Genomic DNA, 23,676 nt, shown 5'->3' on the forward strand with positions numbered 1-23,676 from the left:
CAAGTCATCACCAGAGTGGTGCAGTGGTTAAGGTGCTGGACTAGGAAAAGGGAAATTGCAGAGCTCTCTTGGGCCACGTACTATCTTTCCTTTTAACCTGCCTCACAGGGTTGTTCATCGTGAGGATTCAAAGCTGAGGGGAACTTCCTCCTTCATATGGCAGCCTTGTGCTCCAAGGCTAGGATAGAGACATAATAAATAATGAAAATTTAAAGAGAGAAATAGTTCAAATAGTGCAGTGATGTAGTGATTATTGAGTATAGTGCGATGGTTGGGGGAAGAATGGGCATGAGAGTGGGAATTACTAGAAGGAATGCCTGATTGGAAGCCTAAACAAAAACCCCTCTCAAGAGGAGGGATGGTATGCTGCAAATTTGATTGCAGTGTACACAATTTGTGGGAAAATAGAATCATTGAGAAGACCCAAAAACATTTTGGGGAAATGAAGATGGTGGCAGAGGCAATGGTTACTTCATTATCCACCTTCTCTTCGAAGCACCAGATGGCCCAGAACTGCCTACCTTCTAGCTCCCATAAAGTTATTGCTGGAAGACATCAGAGTCCCCCTCAAACGGGCCTGAATTTTGTTATATGAAGCATCCATTAAATGGAGCTCCACAAACAACAGTACTTAAGAACTTGTACTGTAGTCAGTGTAGTTTTATGATGAAAAATAGGTAAACAGAAGTCACATTCTTCTCTTAGCTTGTCACAGTGGCTCACGAGAATGGCATTTTTAAAACCAACATTAATTTCACCAAGTTATGTGGCCTGAAACAGAACAAAATATGTTTATGATCATCAGTGCTGTCTGATGGTGCTCTGGTTTAAGGCCATTAAGCACATTACATAGGCCTGTTTCCTGCATTTTGAATTCTGAATGGTAGGGAACAAATAACTTGCTCTCCTTGCTGATTAAGGAGCCTTTCCTCACAAGAACATGTTTAAAAGTTAGAACAGACTTCTCCTGACAAGCACATGGAAGGCTCTTCTGACTATAAAATGTCCATTTGCAGATTTAAAAGTGGTTAAAAGGTAGAAAATGAAGGTGCAGTTATTAAGGGTCCATTTTCACCACTGAAAAATGGACCTCGAGGGGAAGAAGAAAGTTTAAAAGGCTTTAAAAAAATTGTAAAGTGGAAGTATACAACATGAATATATACAATTATTATTCATATGGAGAGAAAGGGGAGAGGAAGCATTTTCTTAATATGCCTCACAGAGACAGGAGTCTTTTGATAGCATAGATAAAACTCTAAATTAGCAAAGGTGACATATATCCATATAGCGCAGTGTAATGCTTAGCAGTAGGAGTGGATTTTTTCCCATAGAATCATTGAGGTAGAAGAGACCTTAGAGATAATTTAGTGTGATGAACGCCTACCCAAGAAGTTTAACAGTAACAGGATTGATAATGTCAATAATGGGAAAAGGGCCAATGAATTTAGGTGCCAGTTTCTTAGAAGGTTGGGAAGATCTGATGTACTTGGTGGAAAGATAGACCCTATCACCAATTTGAAAGTCTAGCTGTGGAGAACAGTGTCTGTCAGCGTATTTTTTTATAGGTGGCCTGAGCATCAGCAAGGGCCTGTTGAGTAACAGGCTAAGAAGCAGAAATGCAGGCTGCCCAGTCAGCAGCGGAACCCGCCAGAGAAGGGGGTTGCGGCAACTCGGGAATGGGAACAAAGTCCAGTCCATTGACAACCTGAAAAGGAGTTTTGCCAGTGCTTTGATGAACAGCATTATTATAAGCAACTTCAGCAAAGGGAAGGAGAACAACCCAATCATCCTGGTGGTAGTTAATGTAAGCCCTAAGAAATTGTTCTAAAACAGAGTTAAGAATCTCAGAATTCCCATCAGTTTCAGGGTGCGAGGCTGTAGATAAGCCTTGTTTGGTGCCTAATAACTTCATAGATGACTTCCAAAAGTGAGAAATAAACTGTGTTCCGCGATCCGTGATCACACATGTAGGACAGCCGTGTAAACGGTAAATGTGGTGTAAAAACAGTTTGGCTAACTGTTGAGCGGTTGGTAAAGAAGCACAAGGAACAAAGTGGGCTTGCTTTGAAAAGAACTCCTTTACCACCCGAATAACTGTCCTTTTCTGGCTGGGAGGTAAATCCACAATAAAGTCCATTGAAATTTGCTCCCAAGGTTTGGTAGGGTTTGCTACAAGTTGGAGGAGACCCTGTGGTTTACCCCCTTTGCGCTTAGACATAGCACAAACTGGGCAGGTGGCCACATATTCTTTTACATCAGTTTGCGAAGTTGGCCACCAAAATTGCCTTCGTACAAAGTGTAAGGTTTTTACAAATCCAAAGTGACCTGCCATCTTATGGTCGTGCAACTGCTGTAAGATTTCAGAACGCAAAGTCTCAGCAACGTACAACTTAGCATCTGCCCAGAAGAAACCATCAGAAGTTGACACTTTGTCTCTGTTAGCTTGCAACCAAGTATCAGATTTCAAAGCGCGAAGGAAGTCAGCCTGCAATTGAGCAGGTACTTCCGCTTTTCGCCTGCAGCGCTTGGGTTGCTGGTGCTGCGTTTGGCTTCTAGTGACAGTTGCCAAACCCAGTTGTGATTTTGTTAATACAGTGTCAACAATGTCGGGTTGCTGAGTATCATTTTTGAGGCAAACAAGAAAGCGCATCAGCTAAAAAGTTACATTTTCCAGGGAAATATTTAAGTTGGAAATTAAAACAACTAAAAAACTGAGCCCAGCGAACTTGCTTAGGGCTAAGGCGCCATGGTGTGCAAAGAGCTTCCAAATTTCTATGGTCAGTCCAAACTTCAAAAGGAAATTTGGTACCTTCCAATAGATGGCGCCAGTTCTCTGATGCAGCTTTAACGGCAAACACTTCTTTCTCCCAAACGTGCCAACGGCGCTCAGTGTCAGAGAACTTTTTGGATAAATAAGCACAAGGTCTCAGTTTGCCTGAGGGGTCCTTTTGAAGTAGAATAGCCCCAGTAGAAGTATCTGAGGCGTCTACTTGCACAACAAAGGGCTGATCGGGGTCTGGATGTTGCAATACAGGCTCTGCAATAAACAAAGCTTTGAGCTTGTCAAATGCAGCCTGGCAGTCTGGGGTCCAATTAAGCAAGGCACCAGGGACTTTAACTTTGCGAGTTTCCCCTTGGCTTTTGGTTTTCAACAAGTCAGTGAGTGGCAGGGCAATCTCTGCGAACCCCCTGATGAACTGCCTATAGAAATTGGTGAACCCCAGAAAACTTTGTAGCTGCTTGCGGGTACAAGGTTGCCCCCAATACACCACGGCTTGCACTTTGGCTGGGTCTATTTCAATGCCCCGCACTGACACCCAGTATCCCAAATAATCAAGCTGTGATGTGTGGAATTCACACTTAGAGAGCTTGGCGTACAGTTTCGCTGCTCTAAGATTAGCAAGCACTTGCCTGAGCAAGGCTTCATGTTCCTCTTTTGTTTCTGTGTATATTAATACATCATCTAAATAGACCAGCACTCCTTTAAATAGATGGTCATGGAGAACCTTGTTAATGGTTGCATAAAAACTCCAGGAGCCCCTGAAAGTCTGAATGGGAGAACCTTGTATTGGAAGGATCCCAAAGGACAATTGAAAGCAGTCTTCCATTCATCCCCCTCCTTGATGCAAACACAGAAATATGATTCTCTTAAGTCCGGTCTGGAAAAAAAAATTCCCCTTAGCTAAATGAGCTAGCATGTCCTTCATTAGCGATAAGGGGTACTTGGAAATTGTGGAAATGGCATTCAAGCCTTGGTAGTCCATGAAAAGTCTAAGAGTCCCACCCTTTTTCTCACGGAATAAAACTGGCGCTCCCACAGGGGAATTGGCGGGCTCAATGAAGCTGCGTGCCAAATTCTTGTCAATAAACTCATGCAAAGCTGCCAGCTCCTTTTGGGTCATGAGATAGATTTTGGGCTTGGGTCTAGTTCAATGGTACAATCAGTCTTACAGTGGGGTGGAAAGCTGGTCTGCCTCTGCTTCTCCAAATACATCTGCAAAATCTGCATACTGGGGAGGCAATCCCTCAAGCTGTGCCGACACTGGCATTGCTTGACCAACCCCCACCTTGCATATTCAAGTCATAATAGACACTGCCTCTGCAGGGCCACTGTAAAATCCATCTCTAAATGTCACAGTTCTGTACTTCCAGTTGATATAAGGGTTCTGGTATTTTAGTCAAGGCATGCCCAAGATAACACAAGGACTGCCTGCAGGAGCCACAATGAACTTTAATGGCTCTGTATGGCTCCCCACTTGCATGGTTACAGTTCCGGTAAAGTGGGTGGCTGGGCCCCCTCCAGCCTCTGAACCATCAAGCTGCGTAAAAATCAGCAGGCACTTAAGGGGAAATGTTGGTAGGTCCAAGGCTACCACCAATTTAGGGTGGATCAAACAACGTGAGAGCCAGAATCCACTAGTGTCCAAACTTCAGCATTTTTTGTTTGGGACTTCAGTCTGACTTTTAACGTCAAAGTGGGACAATCATCACTCAACATGGAGTCTTTGCGCCCGTCCTCTGCCGCCTGCTCACTGGTGCTTTTCACAGCAGGCAGCTGGAGTTTCCTGCCAGCTCCTTGGGTTCAGGCTCAGACTCCCCGGAGAAGTACACAAAATCCTCACTGTCGACGTCACCTTTGGCTGCTGTGGCCCTGCGTACCACCAGCAGAGATTTCGTAGGCACTCTTCCATGTTTGGGATCAGATCTGGGCTTCGGACAATCAGCCACCTGGTGTCCCTCCTTCCCACAGCGTAGGCACTGCCCCTTTGCATAGTGGCGACTCCTCTCTTCCTCCCAAAGCTTTGGGGCTCTCTTGGTGGCAAACTCGTCCCCTCTGAGAGTTCGGGTACTTGGATAGGACCGCTCAGCCTTTCAGTCTTGTAAATAGGTAAATTTGGCAGTTTCGGCTTTTCCAGCCAGGCAGATCCAATCATAAAGAGAAGTGGGATCATCTCAGCCTAAAGCCCAATGCAATATGTCACTGGAAAGACTTTCTTTAAAATACTCAACTAAAGTGGACTCTGACCAATCGGTAATTTTATTGGCTAGATGTCCTAACAGTCAGGAACCACGCTGAGACGAGGAATAGGTCTCTAGTGTTTTATTACTGCTACATTAGACAGAAAATCCTAACAAACTGAAGAAGCGTGGGAAAAACCCAGACAGATAAACCCCCAAAATTAAGGCGGGTCTGATCTGTGTCTCTTTGAATGGCTGCTTAACTCCTCAGTACTACGCATGCATTTTCCCCCCTGGATAGGGGCCCCCTCCTTCTCACCCTCAGTACTCATGCTTTAAAGGCGTACTCACGCTTTAAAGGCGTAGTCAGCTACTGACATCTGGCCCTGGGAGAGCTCTTTCAAGGCTTTCTTAGCCTGTTCTTTTGCTAGGGGATCTTCAAAATGCATCTTTAATGCCCACATGAAATCATCAACAGTGTCCAGAGCAGGCGCGTCAGCATCACACAGCTGGATGTACCAATCCACCACCGTCCCCTTGAGCCGGGCTGCAACTGCATCAACCTTGGATCTTTTGTGCAGAAAATACATCCCAAAATCCCTCATATAGTTCTTTGTGTTAGTGAGGAAAAATGCCAGTTTCGTTGGGTCCCCATCGAATTTAACTGACAGCTCTCTAAAACCCCTGCTGGGGCCAGGTACCATGGAAACAGGGGCTGCAGGACCAGAGCTGCAGGGGCGGATGCCCCATCGCTCCAGGTCATGGAGAGTCGAGTTCTACATCATGGGGATCCCCCCCCCCCATTGCGGCTTGTCCCTGCCCCATTGTTGGTCTGCCAGCCGGTACAGGTAAGGGTTGTTGGTAGCTGTCCTCCCCACTCTTCACTGAGCTATCCATCAACATGGAGAGGTTTTTTAACAAGTTTTCCATAGATTCCATTTTTGCTTCTAACACCCGCAGTCTCTGGGGAGTTGGTGAGTCCCCTCTCACCTGACGTCCAGGGGTCCGGCCAGTTTGGTGGATTCCCCCTCTGGTGTCAGCGGCACCCGGTATTTCCAAGGTGTTCCTGGCTGTGCCTCGTCGATGTCGTCTAGGACGATCAACTCGCTGAGGGACTCCAATGGGCCCGGTCCTTCCACTAGCACCCCACTGGTCTCTGCCTCCTCCAAGTCCGATTCCGTTCCTCCATCTGGGGAGGTGCACTGAACAGCTGGTGCTGAATCGGATGGTTCAACTGGCATGTCTTGCCCTTTGCCTCACTCCCCCATTTCAGGGGCAGAGCTGGAGGGCTCCTCTGGCCCTTCCGTGGTTCGGGTTGCTGTAGCCATCATCAACTAAAATTTCTCACAAGAATATTCTCTTGGTAGGAGTTAATGAAATTAGAAATTCTCAGCTTTATGTGATGAACACCTACCCAAGTTTCCAACCAGACTCACACAAGAAGCTTATGGATATCTGATTTATTAGTGGATAGTATGCAAGTTCAAGAGCAGAGCTGAGAATGGCAAAAGCGCGGGTCTTTCAAACAAGTAAAGCTTAGACAGTTCCAATCCCTCCCCCCAGAGTCAGAAAGAGTCCACTCCCTGCAGCCTGCAGGTGTTCCTAACGGTTCCTGCCGGTCTTCGGGAAAGTGTCCTTGAACAGGTGAGAGGACCCAAATAGACATTCCAAAGTCTCTACACCAGTGCCTGGTACAAAGAACAAGAGCAGCCCCCTCCCGAACAGTAACACGTGTCCGCACCAGCATGGCATGGGAACTGGTTACCATGTTCACAGGAACATTGGAACAGGAACCATGACATTTAGGACAATTGCTAGCTCCTTGCAGAATCCATCATGCTGGATACAACAACAACAATATCCCTGAAACATGTCAGCCCCCCCTCCCCCCCTTTAAGTACCTGCAGACAGTCCACTACTTCCTGGAATAGAAGCAATATTGTAGACAGCCGGGATATTAAATACAATTAATTAAAATGCAAGACATAACATTCTTAAGGAACTCTGGTTTTACTTAGAATTCACACCAATGACATGGGAGACAGTGCCCTAATCTTGTGAAGTCTCAGAATTGGATCTTGGGGGCAGGAGCAAGTAAGGCTGAAGATTCACTGCATCCTAAGCCTCCCTGGTCTGTTGCCAGACACTAAATGCTAAATAAATTTCATCAGGAATCTTTTTCACTAAAAAAAATTGGGGGGGGGGGGAATTCTGTCAAATTGTTGCTACCAAGAGCATCTCAAAATCATTGGCCTGTTTTCCAGATGAACTCTACTAGGATAATGTAGAAGGAATAGGGAATGGCCTTGAAGGATAGAAGGGAGACCCACAGCAATCAGACAAGCGGGGCTTAAGCCCATTCCAAGAAACCAGTTTTAGTAAACATCTCGGACAGGCCCCTCCCTAGTTCACAGGAAGATAAAGTGGGGTGGGGAGCACAGTCAGACTTGCAAGGTTCTGTTACTATAGCTGTTACAATAAAAGTAGTCCTGACCTGTATGGCCTTGGTTCCTTAGTCTGGTCTGTCTTGTTGGGCTGCCAGTTAATGACATACATTCTATGCTGAAAATAGCCTTTAGCTTGGCAGAGCCTGCAAAGTATCAACACTGATGGGAGTAATTCTGTTTGTATTCTGAACTCTTGGTAGTTTCTTTATAATATAAAAAATTGGTCACCATAAAAAAATACTGATTCCATACACAGACTACTTTCTAATACTTGCTGTCCTTTTTGATAAGAAAGGATTAAGTTGATTTAATTTTATAAATGCCAGCAAGCCTTAACAATCAATCCATGGGTTAATGTGTGCCTCTTAATTAACAGTAATTAGCTTTGTCTGTTTCAGCTAGTTTAAACATCATTTACATATTACAAGCATCAAACTGTACCCTTCTTGTAACATGTTATCACAATGGATCAGGCGGTTTTCTTCACATCATTGCTAATGCTCCCTGAAAAAAACTGTTTGCAAGTGACATTAAAAAACAAAGTAGTCTATGCTGAGAATAAGGTGCCTTAGTACACCTTGATGTTCCACATGGAGTGCTTGAAAGGGGCCTCTGTATCCTGTCACTAGCATGCAGCTAGTCACTACCAATGGTCTCAGAATTCCAGGTGCTTCTGTTCCAGAGCATGACCTCTTCACTCACCTAAGGCCCAACTGTCCTTGGACTGCTGTGCTTTTTCAAAGCAGAAACTTGCCTTGAACAGCCACAGCCCCAAACAGCTGAAATTTGTAAATTTACTTTGAACCTCTTCATACTGTTCCTCCCAGTCTGTTTTTATGTTTCTTTTCCTCCCTAGAGGCAGCTTCTTATTTACCATTATTTTCCTCAAGTTGCTTGGAGTATAATCTTCACTTAAAGAAACAGCAACCTTTTCCTTAGCAAATAAACAACCTTAGCTAACTGCCTACCCCGCCCAGTTGAGGGCTGGTTATTTCCTTTGTATCCAGGATCTAAGCAGTTTCTTGTGTTCTTAAGTAACGGCTAGGATCAGAACAAAGATTTGTGAGTGAGCTTAGCTCTCTTGGCTAAAATTCTGATGCATGAAATATCGGACACAAACAATGGAAGTGTTTATCTCCAATGGCATTCTATACCTATTGAAGCAAATGATCAGAAGGGGGAATTATGAAGGTGAAGGAATTTTTCTTTTTTTTCAGAAGCTGTTGCAAAATTAATAATGTCTGATTCTGTCAGACTGAATCAGCGCTGATTCTGCTTGTGTTACTTAATTCTGCCTAGGAAGGTTATAGTCCTACTATCTGATTTGCCGAGAATAAGCCATAAGATGGACTGACATCTGTATAAGTATACATAGGCATGAACTATAATTTACCAAAATATTTTACAGGTAGTCCCCATTTAGCAGCCACAGTTGGGACCGACAACTTGGTAATTAAGTGAAGCAGTCTCTAAATGAAACATCACAATTTTACAATCTTAATTCAGCTTTCCTTTGCTCTACAGACTTGCAAAGGTCGTAAATGCAAGGATTGCTCGCAAATCTACTTTTTCATCACTGTTGTAACTGTGAACAGTTGCTAAACCAGGCAGTCACTAAATGAGGATTACCTGTATAGGAAAAAAAGTACTTCTAGATTTATCTATGCATTTACAGGTAGTCCTTGCTTCACTAATTGGGACTGGAAACTCCATCATTAAGCAACACAGTCGTAAGTCAAAAAACCATGTGACCGCCCGACTTAGCGATGGAAGCTCTGACAGTCCCAGTTTCCATCATTAAGTGAGGACTACAAGGTCGTAAAGCAAGGACCTCACGTGACTGTGACTTGCGACTTCCTGCCGGCTTCCCCATTCACTTTGCTTGTGGGATGCTGGCACAGAAGGTCACAAATTGCTATCATGTGACTGCAGCATGCTGTGATGTTGTAATCAAGAGCTTAGCACTGAGCACCCAGGTCACGATCATGTGACTAGGGGGGCACTGCGATGGCTGTAAGTACGAGGACCATAACTACCACTCATTCAGTGACATCATAAGTTTGACCAGTTGCTGAATGAGTGGTCATTAAACAAGGACCACTTGTATTATTTATAATTCAGATTTCTAAGGGGAGTTGTTGTATTCAGATCAAATGAAAGAAGAAAACAAAGCAGGGGGAAGGACTGAGTTAGAAGGATGTGCTGTTATATGCATGGTGAATTTATTGTTTAAATCTCTGCAAAGAGACTGCAGGCTTATACCTGCTTCGGTGGGAAGAATCCTCATTGACTGCAGTTGCAGTTGCATTTGAACAGGCAAAAAGAGGATTGCACTGTTCAAACAGCAACTAATCCAGACTTTCTATAGAAAACAAGCTGCTTCCTGAAACAATTTTATACTGGCCTTAAAACAATGAGGCGGAAGAACCTGCTGCTGTGTTGTTGGTCTAGTGAGCTTATTGGCAAGGAAGCTACAAACTCAGATGTGTTTCCCTGGGAATAAGCCACACAGAATCTAGTGAGACTTGCTTCTGAGTAGGCCTACAGAGGGCAGCTTTTTCAGCTAGTGTTCTTCTCATTTCAGAGTGCCCACACTGCAGAAAAGCATATGCAGCTGAGGCCCTTAGTTATTTTTGAAAGCATCGGGGTGTGGGGGGGTGCTCTAGTCATATTAAATTTGGACCTTAAAGAATTTGAACGAGCCCATGACACCTTTTCCAGATATGGAGAAGTTTCTCTCTCCCAACATAAACATAATAAAATAAGCATAAAGAAATAATTAAATATCTCATTAGGATATCTTATTGGGGTGAACCCCTACGGAGACTGTCCCTGTAAGACTGGAGAGATGGGGGGGTTGCGGGGAGAGGGCCAGAAACCAAATTGTTCCATGGGAGGCACATTGATTTAATCCTAAATATGTTGGCAGGCTGTGTTCACACTTACATGTTAGGTTTAAATTTTAAATTATTCTTAAATATGGAAAGAATGGATTATGTTGATGCTCTTAGCTTATTTGATGGCAAACCTGCACAGCCAGCACTATTAGGCAGAATGAAAGCGTCGTCTTGGGTAGCACAGGCTGAATGTCTGGTGTTCTCTAATCAGCTTTTGTAGACAGAATGGAAGTTGGATCTCTTCTTTCTCCTAGGCAGCACAGGGCATCAGGCTGACCCTTCAAATCTATTTTATCTTGTATAATACATAAAGAGGCCTTCTTTCCGGATTTAGCTGTAGCAGCAACTAGAATGAAAAATTGATACCTGTGGTTATACAGGGAGATACTACTGAAAAGAGTGTGATTTCTCAGCTTCTACAGGAAGTTTTGTTAACTCTTCAGCTTGCTGTTGTTCAAATAACCTGCTCCATCCTGCAATGCTGACATAAAGTTATGATGCAAAAGCTGTGCTCATTTCCCAGGGAAATGGAAACGTTTAGGTACCCCTGGTTTTATTTTTCAGGGAATCCCTAACTGAGCAGAAGCTGATGCAGCTTCTGGATGGTATAAAGATAAACATAACATCTTTCTCCAAATCTGAATGTATACTTATTATTTATGTCAGTACTCTACAGATTCAAAATAAGACAACAGTAAATGTGGTAGGTGCACAAGTTTGGACATCCTTCCAGTCACTACTTTGTAACACCTTCTTTGACAGAAATGACAGCTTCCAAACATTTCCTGTAGCCAGCTAAGAACCTCTATTCTTGCTTTTCCCACTCTTCTTTGCAGAACTCTTCTAGCTCAGAAATAGTCCATGGCCTCCTTGCCTGCACTGCGTGATTGACATCTCCCCACAGATTTTCAGTAATAATTCATGTCTGAGAACTCTGGAGGCCATTCCAAACCCTTTATCTTTCTTTCCAATAAGTACTTTGAGGGTTGATTTGGATATATTTTTTGGATTGTTGTTTTGCTGAAATAGCCAGCCTCTCTTCAGCTTCACTTTCTTCACAGACAGTGGAACATTAGCTTCTAGGATATGTTGATAATTAGCTGAATCCATTCTAAGTTGTATCCGTGCAATATTTCCTGTGCCACTGGCTATCACACAAACCCCAAAACATAACAGAACCTGTCCTATATTTAACAATTGTCAAGGAGTTTTTTTCTTCAAATGCTTCACCTTTTTCCTCCAAATGTATCTAGTGCGGGTATGGCCAAGCCATTTATCATCAGTACAAACCACTTTGTCCAAAATGTTTCAGGGTTATCAAGGTTTTTTTCTACATACTTTAGATCAGTGTTTTTTAAACTTTTTTCTCCCAGGAACGCTTCCCACTTCTAAAAATTACGGAGGACTCCAAAATAGCTTTTGTTTGTATGGGGTATATTGATCATTATTTACCATATTAAAAATTAAAATTGATGCATTCACTGCCACTACTGCTTCTCACAATTGTTGGATAGAATTTTAATATTGTATTATTTTTCAACATAGGCTGGCAAATAATTTTGATTTTGCGAACCCCGGAGACGGTCATGGGGGACCTCCAGGGTCCTAGGACCACACTATAAGAAGCACTGCTTTAGCATATAACTTTTGTAGCTAGGTTGGAGGAAAGGTTTCTTTCCGACAGCTATCCCACGCAGCCATTTGTTGTATAAACGTCACTGTGTTGCGGACAACTTCTAGGGCCGTGTCAGCTAAACTTTTCAGCAGAACATTTGTACTGATCTGGCCAGTTTGGGGGCAGTTTTAATAGAGACTTTGCCTTGATTCAGTCGTTCCATGTAATTTCCATTTTGCAATAATCTTTCTCACAGTTGAAATTGCTAGTTGAAAGGATTTAGATATTTTTTATAAAGCTCCCCTGCTTTGTAAATTATCTTCATTTCCAGATGCTGAGACTGTTGCTTAGAAAGCTGTTATTGAAAATAGAACCACAATCATAACTTGCAAGGGTCAGAGTTTTTGTTCACCTGTTGAATTGTCTTTATCTGGCTAATTATAGACCTAGTGAATCAATTACCTTTTGGGAGGCATATTAACTTCGCAGTAAAAATGAAGTAGCACTGAATCAACTGGAAGGATGTCCAGGCTTCTACACCTGCCATATGCACTGTAGTCTTATTTTGAATCTGTAAACAACTGCACATATATAAGCATGCATTCAAATTTGCAGAAAGGTGTTAACTTTGTGCTATGTAGAAGTGATATCTACTTCTGTTCACTTAGAATTTGTTGAAATAAATACTTTGATGATAAGTCCTTAAACCTCTGCATACAGCTGTGTTACTACTAGATTTTCAGTCTTCAGTAAAGAGTTTTATTTGTGAAGTCACACTTATTATCACTGTTGAACCATCATTCTATTATCTCTTTGAAAAGCTCCGCTATATAGGCACCCATGCTGTAACTTTTCTTTTTACCTGCTCATTGCATAAGATTAATAAGTGGAGAGTGATAAAAGGAAGTAATGCTTTTTCCTTCAAAATCCAAACATAAGGTAATTGCTAATGTGTCAAAAATGACACAACTTAGATAAACCTGTTTTTACAGCAAGAGACATTTTGTCACTAGGCTTTGAGATTTTTGTATTCCATATAAATTTGGCTCTACAGAGCAAAGGATGAAAAAAGAGAAAAACTTACCTCAATAAGGCAAAAATAATTCCATCCTATCTAATAAGTACAGTGAGAGTTTGGTATTTGAAGATGAGCTGTAAGTGATTAATGTTGAAATAATCATAATCTGAAGCATTACTCTATCAATAATTACAAAACTGTGCCATAAAGAAATAGCCATGGTCTTTTCTAATGTGATTATCGTAAAGGAGACCAAAGCCTTGGTCTAATAGTTAGAATATATTGCCTAGAGAATCTGACTTTCGGAATTATGAGATTATGTGAAGGAGCACTTTGTCAAGGCTTTTGGCTGAAATAAAAATGCTGAATGTCTAAAATTGCAATTATGTATATGTATATGTGCAGGAACGAAATCCCTTGATTTCAGCAGGACTTGACATGTGACAGGTTTCTAGGAATCCCAAGAGTTGGCAGTCGCCACATATCTGAAGGTCACCAGGTTAAAGAAAGTTGATACAGAAGTAGGGAATATGATCCAAGAAGCCCCACTGAACTCTGTAGAGGTTACGGGTAAATATGAGAAGCTTGTGCTAAAATAATGAAAGGAGAAAGTCATCCTGAGGCCCACCAAAGAAATTTTTTCCATTCTAAATTAGAATGCAATTTTTTCTTTAATATTTACAGCATTTGTTTGCTTCCATTAGGGGCTCTGGTTTTTTGGTAGATGCTGGTTCTGAAGAAAAGAGTTTCCAGCTTCTTTCAGCAATGAATATTTTTTTAATTTAGTAAATCAAATCTGTATTATGATCATAGAAAAGCATAAGGAGGGTGGGGTACAGTCAAAAAGCATAGAAGATACATCAGAGTCTAAAAAAATTATGAGAAACAAGAAGATGTAAAAGATATATGTATTAAAACAGAAAGTATATATAAAAACAAGAGCCTAAAAGAATCTAAAAGAAGGGATCGGAGCATTAGATGGGTGTAGGGGAGTATAAAAGGTTAGTTTGTGGAAGACTATATTTATCAAATTATAGAGCACTCTAATGTGGCAAACGAGGGGCTCATTAAGTCTAGTTTACGGCCCAGGTCATCATCCGACAAGTTTTGAGCGCTGCTGCACAGAACTGGCAACACTGTATGTTGTAGCAGGGTTGGTATCTGAAAGCAGCAGGGAGGTGTAGGATTGTCCTGTGCAGTAACAGTTAGTACGAATGGATTTAGTAGATTTAGAAGCTGCCCATCTCCAGAATAACTCTGGGCAGCTTACCTGTAAAATAGAAAAACAACAAAAAAAGAACCTAAGTGTCTAGACAGACTAAATAGCAGCCAATCTCCAGCCACCCTACCCCAAGGCTAAATGAACCTCTAGGGCAGGGTTTCTCAACCAGGGTTCTGTGGCACCCTAGGATTCTGTGAGAGGTCGCTAGGGGTTCCCTGAGACATCACAATTTATTTTAAAAAATATTGCAAATGTGGGCAACTTCACATTAAAGAGATAAGTTTCATTCTTTTTGTTTAGTTTAGGAACACTGTGAATGCATATATATATAGGCTTACACATGAACGAATATAATAGTTTTGTAACTTCTGGCCTGTATTTGAGCCTGAATGTGCAGGAGTTCCCCAAGGCCTGAAGAAATATTTCAAGGGTTCCTCCAGGGTCAAAAGGTTGAAAAAGGCTGCTCTAGGGAGGCATCTTTCCACAGAGCAGGCACTACAACAGAGAAGGCATGCTTTCCAAGTCCTGATAGATGGCATTGCTTGATTGAGGGGACCCAAAGCACACCAACCCTGTCTGATCTTACCAGCCAGGCAGAAATCATGGGATATAGGCAGAAAACCTGGCCCTATTCTTTTAATAAAGATTTTAAAGATAAAAGGCTGCTGTGTGAGTCAACCAATTTGTTGTATCCAAATAATTGTCCAATCAGCAGCTTAAACATGTCCAAAAGGCTGAGGTAGGTCTCATGCCAATGGCCCTTGATGTAGAGTTTGGTAAGTGCAGTAGTACCAGCTATGTGCTGCCATTCTGGTTTCTTAATTTTATCTAAAGTATTTTGAGCCCCCTCCCCCACCCAGTTTACATTACATCAGATTTTTAAAATGTCCATATGCTCTGGCTTCTAGGTTAAACAAAGCTAAACTTCCAATAGCTAGACTTTTCAAAAAAACTTTTTAAAAAGCAACTTTAAAGGTTAGAGGTGTATGGGAATGGCATGGTTATGTTACTAGAAGAGTGATGCTTAAAAATAGATTTATGGGGAGGGGATTTGAGTGGAGTTTAGAAGCAAATTAAATGAATTAAACCTAGTTACGACGTATGTAACTAGATTTTTTAAAAAATGTGAAAAGTTGTACCTCCATTTGAATTTCAGCTAGATAATCTGAGGGAATACAAAAATGGGCCTAGGGGGCTAGATGCAGCTTACAAGCTGTAGGTTGTCCATTCTTGGTCAAAAAGTTGAGATCTACTGTTCTAGATGAACTCCTTCAATTTTGCTTGTTTTCACTATGAAGCTAGACGGATGACCAGAGGTGAGAGGTGTGGCTATCTACTTCAGATTCAGTGAAAATTATGAACCAAATAGGATGCTTCAGGGGTGTTGTATATAACCTGCAAAAAGGCTAAAATAGCAAGGGGAGCAGAGCCCTTTGGAGTTGGTTTATACCTGTTACACTTAGATACCTGGCTTATTCCAAAATAAGTTGCTGACTCTTGGATGCACATTTGTATCCAGTTAGCTAAATATACTAGACTTGATTATATTTCCATAATTTACTTATTTTGTAGTTAAATGTGAATTGAAATACTTACCCCCACCCCTGGGTGTGTGTGTGCGTGCTTGTGTGTGTATATATTCTGGGCAATTCTACATTTTAAAATAAGCCTGTCATCACTTTTAACCAAGAGGATTGTTTTCTGATTGCATTTAAGAAGCGTAATTATCAATTGTGTGCTTTTGTGAAATTAGTATAATTGTTCCAAATGTTCCTTTGGAAATTTAAACAGACACAATCATGTCTATGCTTTAATCAAGGTGTCTGTTTCTATTTCTGACATGTTCCTATTTTTTAGCATCAGTTTCTTCTATTCCATTTTTGAAACAGTTCCACATGAAATGTACTTGAAATTCACCTACATTCCCATGTGCATGGTTTGAACATGAAGCTTCATATAGTGGATGCTGGTTTTTCTAGAATCATATTTTTGCCTTTACTTTTCCCTAACATACATCTTTTTGTATGTCATTTCTGTCCAGAATCTTGTACAATGTACATATATTTGCATTCACTTTTTAGATTGCAGAACTGCCCTTCAAAACTCTGAGAACTGCAAAACTTAAAGATAATTGTGTGAGTTCATATATTAGTTTGGGAAATGAAAGTTAGCTCATATTAAAATGTAAATCAAATGAATTTCTCCCTCATCCATGCAACAGACAGGCTAAACTAGAAGGACAAATTATCTTGCCTGGTAAGTCCACTTGTTATGTTCCTGTGCTATTATTGACTTTTCCCGGTTGCATTATCTAATTTAGGGTGAAGACAGAGGCTTCTTTTAGTGCAAGCAAAGAGCTAATAAAAAAGAGCACTTTTGTAAGAAGCCTCTGTGGGCCACAGTTCTGCAAAGTGGTTAAGCTAATCTTTAATTAATACTATACATCTCAGCATTTAGAGGAATGACTTGTTAATTATTTGTTCAGTGGTGAAGACTCACACACCTAGATTGGGTTTATTTTAATTGTTATAATTTTTGTTACTGCTACTTTGCAACAAGAGTAAACCACTCTGAGTTTATGGAGTGGGGTGTCTACCAGGGACTGAATAAACAAACAAGCAAACAACGGGGAGGCAGGGGAATCAGCCATTATAAAATAATGCAAGAATTTCAATATTGCAAAGGAATTGCAGGTAAGCTTCCTTATCATGCATATTCTTTCATTTCCAAATCATGTATCTTTAAATTGAGAAACATATATTAAAATATGAAATTATTTTAGGTGCTGCTTCCCCACCCAAAGAACACTTTACATGAAGTGCAAAAGTGTGGTCATGCTGTTACTGTTTCTTCCTCTCCTCCTTCTCCTTCCCTCTTAGCAATGCATTTACAGACAGCTCTTCTTGTTCACAGAGAACGCAAACAAACTGGAAGAAAGTGCCAGGGGAATCTACATTCCATGTCCAGAACATTATAATGGTTTCTGCATACATGGAAAATGTGAGCATTCTGCTAATATGCCGGAGCCATCTTGCAGGTAACTTTTGCCCCAAACTGAGCAGGTAATAACCTGAACAGGCAGACTTGCTAAAACATGATTTTTTCCCCAATGCAGTTAAGAAAACAATAACTGCTGAGCCCTCATCTACTCTAGATCTAAATTATGTACAGAGGTACCTAATGTATGTAGTCAAGCTGCACTGAATTATGCAGCAGCATTAATCTGTTTATAAAAGCATTCCTGCAACGTCTGTCAATACATTCCTACCTAAAAAGGCACTACAGAGCATAGGCTAGCCCAGGGGGTATTTGCCGTTGATTTCTAGCACATGGCCAACAGCTCTTGTCCCAGGAAATCCCACAGCGAGCAAAAGTCAAGAACTATGTCAACATCAATTTCTCCATGTGGCAAAATGGCTGAAGACAGAAGGTTTGCGCTGAGCAAGGGAAGGATGAGGGTTGAAATAAGGTTAGTTTCAGAAAGGAGCATTGCATTGCATGTAATGGAGTTGAAGTCAGTCTTCTATTCTCTTGCTTAATGGCAAGGTTTGAGGGCAAGCAGGAAGGTAGACTGTTGGATAGCCAACCCCCTAAGCTGTCAGGCTTAGGCCTTTGGAGCCCCTCAGAGGAAGTCCAAGGTGTAGAAAAAAATAAATCAATGAGAGATATATGAAGTGCCTTTTGGGCAAGGAATCTCCAAGGAAATCTTGACTATCTGCTTGGATGAAAAAGTGCAGCGCATGGACTGGCCTTCAGACAACTCCAGCAAAGGGGTTCGGGAGTGCCATTTGGCCAACCTTTCAGCAAATGTCCCACCACTCCTTCAGAGATATTCTCTGTTCCTCTTACTCATTTTAATTCACCTAAGCATTGGGATTCCAAGTTGCCTCTTTCACTCTCATCTGGCATATGAAGCAATGGAGGCAAGAGCATCCTCTTAAAAAATAAATGTTAAAAAGCTAGATCAAGAGTCGAAATGGATGTAATGGTATTAAATCTGCTTTGTGTAAATGCAGATTGGCTCCAGATATTTGTTTTTTCCTTCCATTTATATAATGCTGTAATTCAAATATAATTCCCAGAAGTTAATGTAACTAGACCTAACATTTAAAATTTCCACAGTCAATTATGAATAAAACATCCACAGCAAACTCAATAAAGGGAGCAGTGATAATGAGCTAATAAATGACATACAAACACCTTCAGTTAATTATATTCAATCAACTCAATGCATTCAGCATGTTGAAAGCTGAGCAGAAGTCCTGATTTAAAAGCAAAAGATGCACATTGGTGAGGGCTGAAGAATCCCCATTCTTTTAGAACAGCTCCTGTCCTCAGGTGGGTTACTTTCAGTTGAACCAGCATCGGAGCTCAGCTGAGAGGAAAAGGATGTGGAGAGATTATGGTTAAGTATGTTGAATGCAAGGAAGAAATCTATAGTCCTCTCCCAGGGACTCCTTGCCCTTCCTTAGGTGTGATAAAAGCAGATCCACATTTCAACCCATGAATCTTCCATGGTCACATTTAGCCTATGCTAATGCTAGGCTGATATAAGTAGGAATGGCCTAACTGTTGGATCTTTGTAAATCAAAGAGCCCCACTGATGCTACTTCTTAAAGCCATGGAGCAAGTTGTTCAAAGGCCTAGGAGAGCTGCTTCCAGGCCCTCCCAAGGTCTCTGGGTCATGCACAGTTCCAGGTGAGATGCTTGCTGAGTATAACCATGAATGCCAGAAAGTCTTTCAGTGGGCCTCAGAGCAACCTAACTCCTGGAGTGCATTTCAACAGTAACATCTAACGGAAGAAGATTCTCTACCATGCCCCTGCTCTTGGAGCTCACAAATTAAGAATAGTTAGAAGTGATAATATGTTGGAACAATAGGCCTGGTTTAACCCTGGTTATAGATGGCTTCAACCAGAACAGATTAACTGTGGTTGGCTCAATATTCACCTTTTCTTTAGGATGCCAGTGCAGCACAAAGTTTGTCCTGGGAATCTGATTTAGATAAACGTATATATCTGCAATAAATGAACTAATTTAATAACAAGAGTAATAACAGTTCACTAGACTAGCCTCCTCCAACTGTATGCATTCCCAATGTGGTAGACTTCAGCTTCCAAAATCCTCAACCATTATGGCCTTTAGCTAGGAATTGAAACCCAGCACATATGAAGGCTGACACTGGGGAAGGGTGACCTAGAACAAACTAACCTCTTCAAGAAGACATTTTCCTTTAATGTTTAAGTTAGCATGTATTGAGATAGGCAGTTGCCTGTAATTACAAAAATCAGTTCCTTCTGTTGAAAGACATAACTGGCCTTCTCAGATATTATCCCCAGCATGATATGTCTCTCGATCCAGCGATCACGCACCATCTCTCTCCTCTTCTCTTCTGTTTAAAGCTGAATTTACCTCTGCAGACAAAGGAATGAAGGGATCTGTACTTTCTCATTGTAGATGTGATGCAGGCTACACTGGACAACACTGTGAAAAGAAGGACTACAGCGTTTTGTATGTGGTTCCAGGGCCTGTTCGATTTCAGTATGTCTTAATAGCAGCAGTGATTGGAACAATCCAGATCGCAATCATCTGTGTTGTCGTCCTCTGCATTACAAGGTTAGTCACGGAATCATCCTCTTTTTCTGACACGGTTCTCAAGAGTATGGCATCTCAGCGTAAAGACATAGACTGCCAGCACGCATGTATCTAAACCTGCATTCCCTCCTTCTGTCTAATCAGTAATCTAAACAGAAGCTGCCTGGAGACACTAAGAAGCACTGCTAATTACAACTGGGATAATCCTTCCCTGTTTTCAATGTTTTGGGTTGGCTCATGAGCCATGTCTTACTCCTGAATTACTTAGAACAGACTAAGACCATCAAGAAAGCTTTTTCCGCAGGTGTTCAGCTTAGCACAAGCCACAAGAGGCAATCATAGTAAAGCTGCAAAAATTCAATGTCCATTTCTATCTTAGTCTCTGAATTATAAACCAGCCTTCTCAGAGCCCTTTTTTTTAAAACTACAGTAACCTTTGAAAAGTTACTCAGTTTTCATTTAGATCAGTGATTTTTTTTTAGCCATGCTCTATGGAAACCTAGACTTCTTTGAAAATGTTAATGGCTGTAGCAAGCTTCACTGAAAGTCTACAGATGTACCAGTCTTTCAGTACAATGTGCACTTACCATAGGCATGCTGGCTATGCTCACTTTCTCACTTTTTGCAATCACGGACCACTCAGAAAATGTGAGACCACCCAATTAAACAAACAGCCCTCTCTTAAGTTTTCATCTTTAGAAACATGGGAGCTCGAGCTTTTTGGTGAATAAAATAAGGAACATAGTTCTCATCTACTTCCAATTTTAAAGGCCTTTTTTCAGCGAGTTTTGTACCAGAAATATTATCCAAAATTAAATATTTATTTACCACTGGAGGTTGGTTCTGCAGCAGTGAATGGGAAATAAAGATTGAGAATCTGGCAGAATCTCCTCCACCAGCCACCCGAGGTCCACAAACCATGCTTGGAGAATCACTGCTCCAGGATGACTGTTCTGTTGGCTAAGAATCACCCAAGCCTACCTAGCCACTACATTCTAGAAGCTGTAGAACAGAAGCAGGACACTTTTTGAGGCTGGGGCCATGTTTTGCTTAATTTTTCTTTTTTCAGCTTCCAAGGTCTATGAAGTTATGGTGACAATTTAAAAAAAAATAAAATAAGTATTCTTAACTTTCTGTATGTGCTGTCATAATTTAGCAGTTGACCATGAATTTCATTTCTACATGCCTCACCACAACTGACAGGGTTGGCATGCTCCAGGTCCCTTCCATCAGAAAATGTCATCTTGTGGGACCTAGGAGTCATGCCCTCTCTGTTGTGGAACCTGACATATGGAATAGCATCTCCCCAGAAATGGCCTGACTTTCTGGCCTTTCTCAAGGCTTTGAAGACCTGGATGTTCCCTCACCTGGGCTGGGAGGCTGACCCAGCCCTGCTGGTGGATTAATTTGTTCTGATGTGTCATGGATTGCAAGTGGAATGTTTTAGACTCCAGCATATGTTATTTTTATTGATGATGATTATGATGATGATTAATTCAGGTTCTGTTTTGGTGATCTTAATCATCTGTGTGTTGCCCAAAGTCACTGTTGTGAGATTAGCAGCATAAATAGTTAGTTAGTTAGTTAGTTAGTTAGTTAGTTAGTTAGTTAGTTATGGAGGCTACAAAAAAAGGAAAGAGGCTGCATTCCTTTTTTTGCTGCTTTTTCTCAACAATCTCATAAAATATATAGGCATTGGGGAGCGGGGGCTGCTTTAGACAATTCAGGAACATTCTGTGTGGAGAGACAGAGGATTATCATGCATAAAGTTGCTTTTCAAATATTAGAATGGAATTTGTTATCATTGAAAGGGTTCCTTCAAATGTTTCCTTCTGAATTTAAAATCTTTGAAGCACTGTTGCCAGATTACACAGAAGAGGGTTAAATGGATCAATAGGCAATTTCCATATAAGGCAGTGCCAAATTTCATATAGCCACTTTGGTCTAGTGGTTAAGGTGCTGGACTAGAATCCAGGAATCTGTGAATTCTAGTCTCACCTTAGGCATGAAAGCCGGCTGGGTGACCTTGGGCCAGTCTCTCTCTCTCAGCCCTGGGAAGCAGGCAAGGGCAAACCACTTCTGAAAATCTTGCCAAGAAAAGTACAGGGACTTGTCCAGGCAGTCGCCAGGAGTCAAAAACTGACTCAAAGGCACCCCCCCACAAAAAATCATTTATTAATAAATACAGTGTACAACTTGCACCACTTGGGGGAAAAGTTTCAGTTTCCTCCAGTTTTACAGTTTCTTCAGTTTTTTTTCCAGACATCAGAAAGTGATTCAGGTTTCCTGCAACTACTCCTATAAATCACATGCCTTTAAAATAAATCCTTTTCCAACAAATGAGAAACAGAAAAGAAAAAAATATACATACCAATTTCCTATAGGAAGTAAAAAGAAGCTCCACTATATCTAAGCATCTACATCTCACATTCAGGTCAAGAAGAGATACAAAATAATTCATAAATCCTTTCCCAACCTTAAGGCATAATAGAAAAATGTCTGCTGAATCTCGGAGAGGTTGCCGACCAAGTTAAGTTCATCAATTCTTCCCTCAAGAGTAGATCCTCCCCTACAGAAAAAGGGCAATGTATTATATTAAAGTGGGCTTCAGGAAACATGAAAATAACTCAAACAGCCAAAAATACAGTATACATAAAAGGATGGAGATGGGAAAATAACAGCTGAACAGAAAAATGGTGCTGTATCATGTTCTTCAAGTAATCTTCCAGCTTTCAAATTCTGCCAGGTTTAGGCCATAAAGCAAGTTAACAGTTTGTTTAAAAGATAAAAAATATATTTTATATTAACACTGACTTTCTTTTTTGTATTTTTTATTACACATTAAAAACTTGTATACTGCCTTTCAAAACCAAATTTTCCCAAATATATTGTTGTCAGTCATTTATGTATATTAAAACCAACCATCAGCCCCCAAATCACAAAAATATGCAAACACAAATTATCAGTATACAAGCCAGGATATGCTTATTTAAGTTGGTTGTGCCAGCAGAATACGGGACCAAGATATTTCTTCAAGGGATAGATTTCTTTGAGCAACAGCTACCGGAAACATCATGCTCGCAAAAGGTGCCTTTTTGTCTGAGGTGGCATTTGGAACGATTGTGTTAGGAGCCATTTCTTATCAGAGCCAGTTGCTATTCAGGAAATTCCTAAGCCTTCTTTCCCTGGAAATCTTACATAATGTATGTTATATCATCTTGGCACCGGCATGTATAACACTTTTCTGCTTAAAAAGGGGGGGGGGAATCAGAACATAAAGCAAAATAAATAAGTGAATACCAAGTTTAGGTGTTGCATTATCTTACAACATTCAAAGTGGGGGCTACTTACAGCCCCCAAACATGGCCCTTGGAGCTCAACTGACTATGCCATTGAAAAGGGGCAGTGTTCATTCCCACCACTTTGAGGTAGCAACTGCATGTAAACTGTACAGTAAAGCCTAAAACAGGAATTTCACCGTTTTAAAAAAATGAACCTCACAAAGTCAGGGCACCACCAGCACAAATGCAGTGGCCTATGCAGGAAAGGGGATTGCAAAGTAAAAAGGGCTGCAGGTAATCTCTACGTGTGCTGCAGAAATCATGCATTGTCTGTTGATGTTTCCATATATAGTATTTCCGGTTTTCTACTTGAATGTTCTTTTTATATAGACTTTAAATAGGATCCATGTGTACAAACTGGTATCTTTTCCCTGGCTTTCTGCTTTTTTGACTCATCATTTTGTTTTTATATGGCTACCCTATTCCACACCTTCTAAACCAGCTGTTCAATAAAAGAGGACATCTGGAAATTTCTCTTTCTAGATTCTGCCTAATAGATGCATAATAGATCCAGAAGGATGTATTCATTAAAATTTTAAAACATGAGTTCAAACGGAGGAGGTGAGAAGGAATTAAGAGCCA

The 23,676-nt window shown here is 41.1% G+C and overlaps 1 protein-coding gene across 1 annotated transcript in view; it reads left to right on the top strand.

Annotated features, from left to right (window-relative positions):
- The window catches only part of TMEFF2 (transmembrane protein with EGF like and two follistatin like domains 2), a 249,334-nt gene that overhangs the window by 221,052 nt on the left and 4,606 nt on the right, over positions 1-23,676 (top strand). The window contains exons 8-9 of the mRNA XM_063318050.1: positions 17,072-17,195; positions 19,616-19,774. Of these exons, the coding sequence (XP_063174120.1) occupies positions 17,072-17,195; positions 19,616-19,774 (283 nt within the window). The remainder of the gene's footprint in view (positions 1-17,071; positions 17,196-19,615; positions 19,775-23,676) is intronic.

Source organism: Candoia aspera, chromosome 1, assembly GCF_035149785.1.
Source record: "Candoia aspera isolate rCanAsp1 chromosome 1, rCanAsp1.hap2, whole genome shotgun sequence".
Classification (NCBI taxonomy): domain Eukaryota; kingdom Metazoa; phylum Chordata; class Lepidosauria; order Squamata; family Boidae; genus Candoia; species Candoia aspera.